At 36.7% G+C, this 12,280-nt stretch overlaps 1 protein-coding gene across 1 annotated transcript; it reads right to left on the bottom strand.

Moving 5' to 3' along the window:
* Positions 1-1,619: 1,619 nt before the first annotated feature.
* On the bottom strand, positions 1,620-11,652 carry LOC140140640 (5'-nucleotidase-like). The gene is made up of 4 exons (XM_072162397.1): positions 11,305-11,652; positions 3,228-3,444; positions 2,912-3,094; positions 1,620-1,723 (listed from the first exon to the last, which is right to left on the bottom strand). The coding sequence occupies exons 1-4, from the start codon at positions 11,650-11,652 to the stop codon at positions 1,620-1,622; spliced, it is 852 nt and encodes a 283-aa protein (XP_072018498.1).
* Positions 11,653-12,280: the final 628 nt, after the last annotated feature.

Here is a 12,280-nt window from a genome sequence, read left to right as displayed (position 1 = left end):
TTCAAATGAAACTAATATAGGTATGGAAGGATGTATTAAGTTCAATTCCGAACTCAGTATGTCTCCCCCGGGTATGTCTCGTTTTGCTTGAAGGTGACAGTTACCAAGTTAGTTTTTGAAAAATTAATATATTTTGTAATTGTCTTCAATATTTTCAGGAATTGTCAGGCTGTAAGTATACCCACGTATAACCACGCCCTTACCCGCTCCATGGTCACTGTAGATACTATCAATATTTGCCATTGCCATGGTAACATCTGCCCAGGCATTGTCATCAGTGGAGTTCCTAGTCCATTCCCAAACCATTGCATCAGTTAACAAGTTTAAAAGATTACATTTTCCAATGCCACAGACGTCATAGAGACCCTTCAACCGAACCAAGCTATTACCGACTACCTCATTTTCGAGCTCTTCTACAGGTACTTTCCATACTTGTACTTCAGCTAGAGCATCAGGGTCTGTAAAGATGTATTTGTGTCGTTATTAGCAGTGTTCGAGCAATTTTACTAGATTACTGTCTTCCTAGATTTTAAATAATGTGTAATATAGGAAAATGGATGCGGTTATGTACATTGTGCGATAATGAATGTTAATATTATGGTTGTGAAAATAATTTCAAATTGCGACTGTTTATCACAAATCTTTAAAAAATGTGACAGTTTTAATGGTTGACGTACGGCATTTTTCAAAATACGTCATAGGCATGTGCGTCGTGACTATTTTCATTTTCTGACTTTTTATTTTATGTTTATGTCTTGATTTAAATACTTTAAGTAAACAATTTAAATAATTAATTAATTAATTAATTAATTAATTAATAAATTAATTAATTAATTAATTAATTAATTAATTAATTAATAATTAATTAATTAATTAATTAATTAATGCTGTTATCCTTGCCTTGTGGTATCGAGTCGTCCAGCAAAATTGGATTGCCTTGATAAGACTCCACTTCACCGTCATCAGTGAAACCAACCTGTAGATATCCTAAGTATTTTCCGTATCTAGCGACAAAAATAAAATCAGATCGAGTAAATATATATAGAATCATGCTGGACAATAAACCAAAGTACGTAAAATAATTATATTTCTTCAATGATATTCATTAATGTGAGCCAATGTAACACCATCAAAGACGAGAGGGGCGATATCCCACTAAAACACCAGTGTTCCATAATCTTGTCATACATCCACCTCTATTGAAAAAAAGCTGATTAGTACTTCAAGCTTAACAATGAATTCAAGTAACAGATCAACTCACTTAATCCCTTACGTTTTCGTTTCTGAACAATAGACATTACGAAAACTGAAAAGATAGAAAGACCCTTGGTAATTAACCACTAATTAAACACATTTGAACAATTTCCGGAAAACACAAATCTGGAAAGGTTATCAATAATATATTTGCTTTAATATATATATGACATTCCAATGTATAATCATGCTGAGTTTGAAGAATCTAGCGTTTACAAAACCAGGTTATAAAAGCGGAGGTAGAGCTTATTGAAAGACCCTCGAATATTGTATTAAATTGGCCCTTGATGTCTCGATATTCTTCGCTCAATACTAGAAGCAACCACATACATAATTATGATAATTTTTATTTAAAGGATTTGTCCTTACTTATATCCCGAAACTACAGGCACAGCTGTGTTGTGGGAGTGGTCTGGATTGACAACAATAGGATATGGTCCAGCTGGATTCTCATTAGATGGTGGTGCTCCTAGATTAAGATGGAAACAATAATGTTAAGAATCCGTCTTAGAAGAATGTCCTTCGTAAAAAAACTTTTTGAACCGTTTGGCAAATAGTCAAAAACCTTTTGGGGTACAGGATATTATTTCTCCTCGATCAAATTTTCAACACATAGCTATTCTATTCAAATAAAAGTCGATCAATACAACATCTCTTATGTACGTAGAAACCCGCATTTAACATTTAACGCAGTTCTTGTCAAAAGCGCGTCCCACATTTTGACAAAAATAGTAAAACAAAGAAAGAAAATCGCATTCTGCATTTCAGGTTTTCAAGAGCTTTGAGACAAACTATTCAATTAAAATGGAATAATATCTCCGCACTTGGCGATTTGCCGACGGACACATTTAAAGTGGTCAATATAAGAGAGAGACATGGATAATTACCGTTTGATGGAGGGGGTGGACACATTCAATATAGGAGGCACTAAAGTTAGTTACACTTTGACCATGGGGGTTGTGTTAGAAACCAACTCCAGTCAACCCCTCACAAAGATCACACTGAAAGTCAAACTGGCCTGAGCATTAGTTTGCATTTTTTTAAACTCATCTTGTCACTTTCCGTAAGCATTCGTTTGCTCGACATTCCTCTTGTTCAACATGCCATCAGTAGCAAAGTCCGGATTACTTAGGATCGGATTGACTCTGTCGAGCAGGCGAAGTGTCGATCAAACAGACAAGCGTACTCTTTTTCACTTGGAATTCTCTATTGAAACACACTCAACTCTGGTTATTCCGCTGTATTCCAAATTGGTGAACCATGCTGTCACTAGTCACGGTGACTGAACAAAATTGATTCGATTGATAACGTTTTGATACTTTTGTTTGTTTCTTTCTTTCTTTTCTTGCTTGTGTGTTTGTTTGTTAATTTTTATTTATACCCTATCTAATAGCATTGATGAAAGGGGTAAACTGTCAATTTTGAGCTAACTAGATTTGAATAATGTGCATCATTAAAAAAGTAAACCTTTGAGTTTTTCCTGCCTGTTTTTAAACGAACCAGGGGACGCGAGTGTGCTCTTTAGAAGAAAACAGTTTCGAGTCGAACATGTAAGGATTAAACTAAATCCCATAGAATATGCGAGTTGCAAGTTAGAATAGTTATAAGTTCACATTAAAATGACTGTATATACTTTAAATAGGGCCAAGTAGATTACCTGTGTAAAAGAAGGTATTATTGGTACCAGACACTACAATATCAACCCCACGTACCATACGAGCAACTGAGAGACTGTGTTCATAATCATGTCCTATGGCTATGATCTTATTGACTCCAGAGGAGATGAGGTTATCCACGACAGATTGGACGTTATCAATGACTGGCTTGATGTCGATCCCTCCTGTAATAATAATAATATTATTAATAATAATAATAAATTACCGTTTCAGCTCACATGGAAGCGCTAAGAAAAACGAACTCGGGCGGGGGCTTTGAGACAAAACAAAATGTAAATATTATTATTTTGTTCTTACCAATATCCATATAGTTTCTTGTTAGTTCCCATAGGTACCCAACTATGCCTATTTTATCCCCACTTGCAAATTCAAGTACGTGATCACTGACGTATAGATTCTGAATCCGGTCTTCTTGACTGCTGTCGATGTTACTCAAAACAACTGGGAATGTGACGGTATTTAGGAATGGCAAAACACCAGGGACGCCTTTGATAAAGTCTCTTGAACCTAAAACCTACGGGAAAAATTGCACACAATTAATATTACGTACATTTGATCAGCATTCACAACACACATTATAGCTCAATCAGGTTCCGCTTTTTAAAGACATAGTATTTTATAGCAGCTTTTTTAATGTTGTTAATATTCCTTAGATGTCTTTGAGGTGATCAGGTGATCATTGTTTTAAAGAATATAATGGCGGACTTATGAATAGACACAATAATGCACATTATAAAAAGTTTCAATAAACAACACTTAAAAAGGAAACTGCAATTGAAATTGTAAGGCAAATTTCGTTGTATAAAATTTGTCTCATAGATCACTGTAGATACGATACATGTAGTTCCTTTTGAATCAAAAATGAGTAAACTGTAAATAGAGTACATTTTTGGTAACCTCTAAAGGGCGCAGTGCAACAAATCACTACGCAAAAGGTGCAATGTTGAGGAGTTTCGGTTAAAAGTATATGGCTACTGAATGTGGCGTCCTTAGGGACCATGTTCTTTGTGAGGTTGGCATGTTCTGATTTAAATGAAAGATGCTAGTGTATGTAGCGGAAATCAAGTTAGCTCAATCGATAAGGCGTTCGACTATGGTGTGAGAGGTTGTGGGATCGAACCATGGCGGTGGCTTAGTAAAATGGAATTTCCCCTGGACAAGGAATTTACTGCTAATTTTCTTGTTGTAACCCGTACGAAACTCGGGAGCTGATCCTGGTTGCGAAGGTCAATTTGTGAATGTCTAGAGTGTGCGCTCTTGAAGCAAGTCAACCACTAATGGTAGTATCAAAGGGTCGTCTACTTCTCATTAGTATCAAAGGGTCGTCTACTTCTCATTGTCTAATTGAAATTCTCGATGTTTTTTTCAAAGGTACTGACAAAGGAGGAACTGTAGGAACCCTAGTTGTGACGGAATTCTCCAATGCATCGACCATACTTTAGCTATCCAGAGACTCTACGAGCTTGGTGTCAGAAGCGAGTTACTACTGTGATGTGCCCTCAGTAATTTAATTTGATGATTTATCTTTGTTTACAAAGTTACATGGGTGATGACATTTGTGGGGGGGGGGGGAATTCCCCTCTCAAATTGAGCAAAACAAGTGGAATCATATCTAATTTGGAATATTTGGAAACCCTCCTGAGGTTGTAAAGTGAACATGACATCATCGGGATTCCCCTCAGGAAATGATGTCATGTGACAGGTTGATGTTATTAAGGTTTGGGAATTTCCAAGATCACATTTGGCTATTAATATTTGGGATTTGCCATTGCTTGATATATAAGAAAATGTAAACACAATTATTGTGACAGTTTATAGTGTTGATCTGGGCTAGCTAGCTAATGTGCTTACAGTCCAATTCCTTCAAAGAAAGGAAATTGCTAACCAGAATTAATTTAAGTAGTCAATGCACTACTACCTGCCGGTGTTGTCGGAGAAGATCTAGAATACGTCAAAGAACGTACTTCTTCCAAGAAAGGAATATATATTCTTCTGCCGATTTGCTGAAGTCTGGTTAAAGGAGCAACTGTCAAAATAAGTGGGGACAACTGCATCGCAGTCCTGCTTCCTGAAGATATTGCGTGAAAGGTGGAAATAGCACCAAGTTTGGAGAAAGCAGCGCAAGGAGTTAAGTTTAGAGAAAGCAGCGCAAGGAGATAACGGCAAGGAGAAAGCAACACCATTTTTGTGTGAGGATTTCATACACAAGGATATTTATAAACTCAAGTGTTCACTGGACTTCGCTGATTTTCGCAGGCCAAGTGAATAAGGATATATTACATCAGTCGTCCAGAACATTGCAAGAACTTTATGATCACCAAGAAGAAGAATGCTGGCTAAGTACTAAATAGATAAAGAGTGATTATATTTGATTATTGTGTATGTGCATTTGTTGTCATATATTATACCAATCATAACCTGCTGTCAATTAAAGACTTAGATTTTGTTAGCTTAACCAAACAGTGTATTTGTGTTGTGCATTCGTGTGAGTTCGGGTAAAAGGTGATCTTGGCCTTGAGTCAAGTACGACTCGTAACAAAATCTTGGATTATAAACTTCCTGACAGCTCGTCGTCAACGGGTGCCCTGTCAGAATGGGAAACTCTCTCATGTGGTGTCCCACAGTGCACTAAGCTGGGCCCCATCACATTTGTTGGTGTAATCAACAATGCCTCTGAGGAGTCTCTGACTAAAATCTTTAAGTATGTCGATGATCTCACCCTTGGAGAGGTACGTCCTGCAAAACAAGTCAGCCAGATTGGATCTGATGTTCAGGACTTGGATGCTTGAGCAAAAGACCATCATCTCAAGCTCAATCCGAGTAAGTGGAAGGTGATGCAGGTTTGTTTCACGAGGGAACCTCCTGTCCCTCCTAGTCTTCACATTGCTGGGATTGAGCTTGATGTGGTATCTGAGACTAAGCTCCTGGGGCTGACTGTCCAGTCCAATCTTGGCTGGCAGTTTCAGATTAACAATATGGTATCCAAAAGCAGTCGAAGGTTGTACATGCTCTCACGCCTCAAACGCTTTGGTGTGCCATCATCATCATCATCAGTCGGCTGCGGAGCAAGCTTTCTCCAACTAATGCGATCTTGGGCAAGCGAAACAATTTTGTGTGGCTGCCGCATCCCTTCAGTATCTCCCAGGAGGTGCTGGACATACTGTAAGTACATTGTGCGCGGCCGTCCCAGTTTCCTATTCCCATGTGGTGGAATATAAAACGCATATTCTTTCACAGGCTCGCCCATCTTGGAACCTAAATACTTGAAGTCTGTGACATGGTTGATGGTACTACCATAGACTTCAATTGCTGGTTGGGCGTTACAGTTTGCAGTCATATATTCTGTCTTAGGTGCGCTGATGACAAGGCATAGATCTGCTGCTGCAGTTGCAGTCCTAGTAAGCTGTGAATGGGCCCGGTCTATGGAAGATTCCAGCAGGGCAATATCATCAGTAAAATCCAGGTCATTCAGCATCTTGGCAGGATACCTGCTTGACCGACGTGGAGCTAACACATCACCATGAAGCACTCCAGTTGTTACTTGGAAAGGCTCTGAGATACTTCCATCTACCATAACGGCACTATTGGAGTCCTTGTAGAGCACCTGGATGGCATTGACCACAACCTTTGGTATTCCATAATGCCGCAGCACTGAAAACATGACGGACCTGTTGATGGAGTCGAAGGCTTTTTTGAAGTCCACAAAAGTGACTGTTAAGGGAAGTTGGTACTCCTTGAAGCCTTCCATGATCCTCCTCAAAATGTGTATTTGCTGCGCACAGCTGCGACCCGATCTAAAGCCTGCTTGGTTGCTTCTCAGTAAAGGATCAATGTGGGGTCGGATCCTGTTCAGAAGGATCTTGTTGTACACTTTTGCGGCAATGGCGATAAGCGAAATACCACGGTAGTTTGTCATGAGAGAGAGGTGTGTCAACCGGTGACCTAGTCTCTGTTTATATTGGTTATGTTCGCCCAACAATAATATGCAGCCCCTGTCTGGCATGCTAGTATCACCAATGATCAGGCACATCAATTAGAGCGCATCCAAAGGAGGGCTTGCCGCATTATCCTTGGTGCTAATTACTCATGCTACACAGATTCCCTTGATCAGTTGGAACTCCAAATTTTGAATGATAGAAGATTACATCTCTGTACACAGTGTGCTCAAAAATATGTCGAATCTGTATTCAGAATGGTTTCCACATAATATGAGGACCCACAATATGACCCTTAGACAGTGCATAAAAGTCAGGTCACCAGAACCAGAACTAAAATATATGGGAACAGCTCAATACCCTATCTCACTCATGTACTTAATTAGTGCATCTCACCATGCTCATATTCAGCTGGTGTGTTTTAACTGTGATTATATGACAGCATTTTTATCTTGATGTATTATATTTTTCCCCTATAATTTGGCTTGTCCAATTTATGTGCAATATTTTGGTAATGTTATTTATTAATTACTGTTTTATTAAATTAATTTCTTTAGTGCATCTGGGGTGTGTTTGTGGAGGGATGATAGTTTGGGTGGGGTGTATGTAAGGTGGGGGTGGAGATGTAGGGGTGTGTGAGCGGTATGAGTGTGAGTGAAATTAGTGCAATTAATTTCTTTGAGCAATTTTATTGTGATTTTATGTTATATGTTTTTGCCACGGCAGTGGCTATAATATGGAATTTGCATGACTTAATTTCAGTCCAGATTGACACCAAACACGTTCAAGTTATTAACATTTTGAGGAAAATATGATATCATTTCTTTGAAGTAATGTTTGATATTTTCTCCTCACCTTGTTTGGAGACATGCAAGACCATTGAACAAGCTTGAACAGTTAGCACAGCATGATATGTTTAATCATGTTTATGACCCGGGTTGATATCAGATCTAATGTTGTATAGACCTATGCATGTAGAATTAAATTCTTCATATGGACCGTGTGGAAGTCAAAGTAAATATCCTATCCTTATAAATCGTTTTATGGATAATAAAAAGTCCTTTAAAAGGGGATGGAACGGAACAATGACGATTCCATGTGAAGTGTGCTGATGCATTTGATATAATGCTGTTTATTTTATATTTGTGGATACTAAAATGTTATTGATAAAGTAATTGATATCTAATAAACATCAGTTTCGTTTTTTTCAACGGGAAAAATCCCATGCAAAATTAAGTTTAGGGCATAGTTGTGACATGGGCATAATTTATACACGTAGCCTATAATATTGAACAAATGTACCCCATTTCACATGTACTTATAAATATGTAGGTAAATAAATAAACTATTGTATTATTTTATTTGAACTAAAATTTTAAATTTGGATTATTTAATTGAACTAAATAATATTTTTAAAATTAGTTTTCTCTTTTCAATGAAACATAAAAACCGGGTTTGAAATAAAGTTTTTCCTATTTTTTCTAGGACTTGTTGAATGCTCTAAGGGGGACACAATGGTCATATGGGTAGAGACCCCAGCTTTTGGACAGCGCAGTTCCCCACAGACCCCTGAATTTGACCAAAACAGCGCACTGAAAGACCCTTAATTTCAGCTCTAAAAGACCCATACATTGATCTAATGCGAGCCATTTTGCGAGGACAGAAAATTTTGGAGTTATAAATTAGAGAGTTGACAGAAAATTTTAGGATAGGAGTTAATGTTTGGTTTGTTGTTTAAGGGTGCATTTCCCATTATTGGTGGTCTTTTGGATTGTCATGAAACATGGTAGAAGTAAGCGCGAAAAAGTCATAGATTGTCGTGAAACTTTGCTTGATGTGATCACAATTAAGCGCCCACAATTTAAAGACATATCAAGGTCATAATGTGGTCAATTGAGCATTTCCATGAAACGTGGTGGATGTGATCACAATTAGGCGCCAAACATATTCAAGGTCATGTCAATGTCATCTGAGGTAGGCTGTTGGATTGTTGGACGGTACTGAAATTTGGTGGGTGTCATCATCTTTCAGCGGGGAAAATTTTCAAGGTTATCTGAGGTCAACTGAATATTGATTGTTGTATCAACCGACTACATTTTCATCGATTTTGAGGCCAATTCATGACCGTTTTCAACCAAAACTGACAGAGCCTTTGATTAACTCACATACATAGTCACATACAACATTTCCCTATTTATAGTAAGATTCTGATTTAAATATATTTAGCACACATTTTAAGAGTAAATTTGTATTTCTATTTCTTAGTATATCCTTGGTAGTATTTACCAATAAATACCCATAGGTCCCATCCGGTTAATTAATTTACACACGAAACAAATTATCAGGCACTTATAAATGCTAAATTACGAAACTTGATCTTCAGCCGTGGCATTGTCTTTTTAATGACATTTCTTGTTTTATGTCTTTTAATGTAAACAATGCAAATGTAATATTTCCTGTAAAGTGTGCTTAGGCTTGTGGATCAACGTCTAGGCGTTGTGCCTGTGCGTAGCACACTATAAATTGCCCCGCTGTTTTCTTAATCACTATAGATATTATACAAATCAGTTTCACAAGAAAAGTAAACCCGCTCCGAATGACTGTTACCGGAGCTGGTTTAATGCTAATTTCGGTGTTGAAATAACGACGTTGTCATGTATGTAAAAATCTGAAAAATATTGTCACGCTCAGTACAAAACAAAACAACCAAATATTTTATGGAGCAACTAGGTTAATTGCATAGGTCCAACAGAGCGGAAACAAGGTCATCGACAAAAAAACAAAACAAAAAACAAAAACAAAACGAACTGGCGCATATGGAATAACTTAATTTTCTACTAATTTTGTAAACTAAAGAAAGACTTTTTTTCATGTTTCGTCTTATGATCCAAGTATTCATGGAAACATTTGACAAAATATTAAATACATCTAAATCCAGGAGATATGAATCATTCCAACAATTGACATACGCTTTAATAAATTTCAGTAGCAACATTTCTGTTCTGGGTCAAAATCCGACCATTCGACTCTTACGTACAAGTACAAAATTGATTAAATATAAGTTTGATTTATGTGCTGTTTAAAAGTAAGCTTTAATACAAATCAGTATATATTGCTGACAGGTATAATTATTTCAAATATTATAACAATAATTGGATCTTCATTTTGCAAATTTGAATCTTCAGACCCTGAAAAAAGTGGCTTTAATTAGCCTGTCATTTCGCAAATTTTAATTTAAAACCATCGCCCTAGCAAGTTCAGACTATAAAGCAGTATATTCAAGACTTTTTATTGTACGTACAATATTAGGCCTTAACAAATTTTAATTTAAAACCATAATAGTGCCAAATGGTGTGTCATTGCCCTAGCAAGTTCAGACTATAAAGCAGTATTCAGACTTTTTATTGTACGTACAATATTGTATGCAACATATCTACGTTGTTTAATCTATTGCCATTCTATTTCCAGTAGTTCTAACGAATGTTTGATGACGTAAAGTCGATAATATATTTCTACTAGATATTACATGTAACATATTATCGATTTTTCGTCATCAAACATTCGTTAGAACTTAAACATTACTGGAAATAGAATGGCAATATATTAAATAACGTAGATATGTTGCATACAATATTGTACGTACAATACTCGGAGTCTGTGGAGCGCTTAACGGGAAGAACCTGTTGACTGAAAATGCTTTTACTGTACAAAACTATCAGTATTTTTCTTTCAATGGCTACCATGGCATCTGAATTCATGAATAGAAATCGGGATAGGGTTCACTGTACATTGTATTGTACTGAGATTATTCTGTCGGACACCAAGATTTTCATAACAGCAAATCTAAGTCTAATTTTGTATGGAATAAGTCCTGTATAAAAATGGTAATAAGTACGTGTCAGTTACTGTAACAGGTACTATTTGGTACTTAATGGTCCATTCAGTGATCTGCTTGTAAAAATCATCAAAATTTTCATATTTGATTGGCATCATATCAATGTCACGGGTCGTTAATGACTCAAGGACAAAAACACCTTTTACTCTTGCAAGGGGTATTACCATATCTTATATCTCTTGTGAAAGTGCTTAAAATTGTAAACAAAAGAATCAAATTAAATTACTCCAGGCACATCACAACATGGATAGCCTTTTTAGCCAATTATGGTCTGATTTCCCACTACGATAGACTACATTGAAGGACTAAATGGTATCTTTAAACCACAACCTTTCATTTCACATCTGTTTTTTTTTTTTTTTTTTGGCTTTAAGCACTATCTACCGGCTTTACCTATTACAGCTGTTTGAATACATACATACGAAATATTGTCTGAAATCTAAATTGACTTGTCATAACTTCAGTAAACTGTCTGTGCTTAAGTGCAGTATAATGTTCCAAATTCCATGAAGAGCTTATCCGATTACAAAAAATCTATACATACCGAAGCATTGTATTCTATGCGATTCATAAACTGAGCAGTCGCCAGTCCATCATATTCTTCAAACCATGCTGGGTTTCCCAAGAATCTGTCTCCTGCATCAAGGAGCAGCACATTCTCTTCCAGATTTCTGATCTCTTTGACTTTCGTTACTCTCCGTGCATACCCTCCAAAACAAGCACCTGCATTTGCAAGATCTTCAGTACACGGTCCACCATATGCATCTATTTCCTCATATCGGGCGTGGATATCGTTGGTATGTAGGATGGTCACATTAATACAAGATGTGATGGCAATCAAATATGATAATAGCAGTGAAATACTACAAATCTTAGTCACTACAGAAAGCATGCTTTTAATTCGAATGTAAGTCCGTAAGAATGGCAAGTATTAACTTTAATAACTCGTGTGTATATCTGCAAGAGTCAATTTAATTACGGGTAAGTCCGTTATAAGTCTGCAAGGGTTCACCAACGTTTAGAAAGCTCGCCACGCATATGGTTTTGTGGTATGCATATTCGTCAGGCATGGATTCTTTCATATACTCGTAAATCCTATCTACCAAAAAAACGTTTCAAAATGTTACAAAAATCTTTCCTGTGTGGCTTTTCACCCTTTTTAAAACTTGGTCCCATTTAGTAAAGTCGTAAAAACATGAAGAACGGGTCATAATTTTTACATGCAACAATTTGCACTTATAGTTTTAAGACTGTTAGAAAGTGGTGCAATATGACGTTGGCTATGTATTATCAAAAACAATAGAAGGTTTATGTTTTATTATATTGCGTGTTCATAAAGAGTAGTGGAGTATTATACTTAGCAAATCGACTGTCTGTCAACCTGCTGCATATAGGCCCTACATCTCTACATAAGGCGCAGAATCCAATATGACGATGAAGATTTTTTTTTCCATTTTTGTTTCTTAAATCAAAATACACTATAACGTCTATACCGAAAAACGTCAATCACGCACGAACAT

Source organism: Amphiura filiformis, chromosome 19 (genome assembly GCF_039555335.1).
Source record: "Amphiura filiformis chromosome 19, Afil_fr2py, whole genome shotgun sequence".
NCBI classification, from domain to species: Eukaryota; Metazoa; Echinodermata; class Ophiuroidea; order Amphilepidida; family Amphiuridae; genus Amphiura; species Amphiura filiformis.
This window is presented reverse-complemented; position numbering and strand designations above follow the sequence as displayed.

Coding starts and splice junctions, on each gene's coding strand:
- LOC140140640 (XM_072162397.1), bottom strand. CDS start 11,652: ATGCTTTCTGTAGTGACTAAGATTTGTAGTATTTCACTGCTATTATCA. Junction 3,445..11,304: donor GCATAGAATACAATGCTTCG/GTATGTATAGAT, acceptor TTTTTCCCGTAG/GTTTTAGGTTCAAGAGACTT. Junction 1,724..2,911: donor TAATACCTTCTTTTACACAG/GTAATCTACTTG, acceptor ATCTTAATCTAG/GAGCACCACCATCTAATGAG.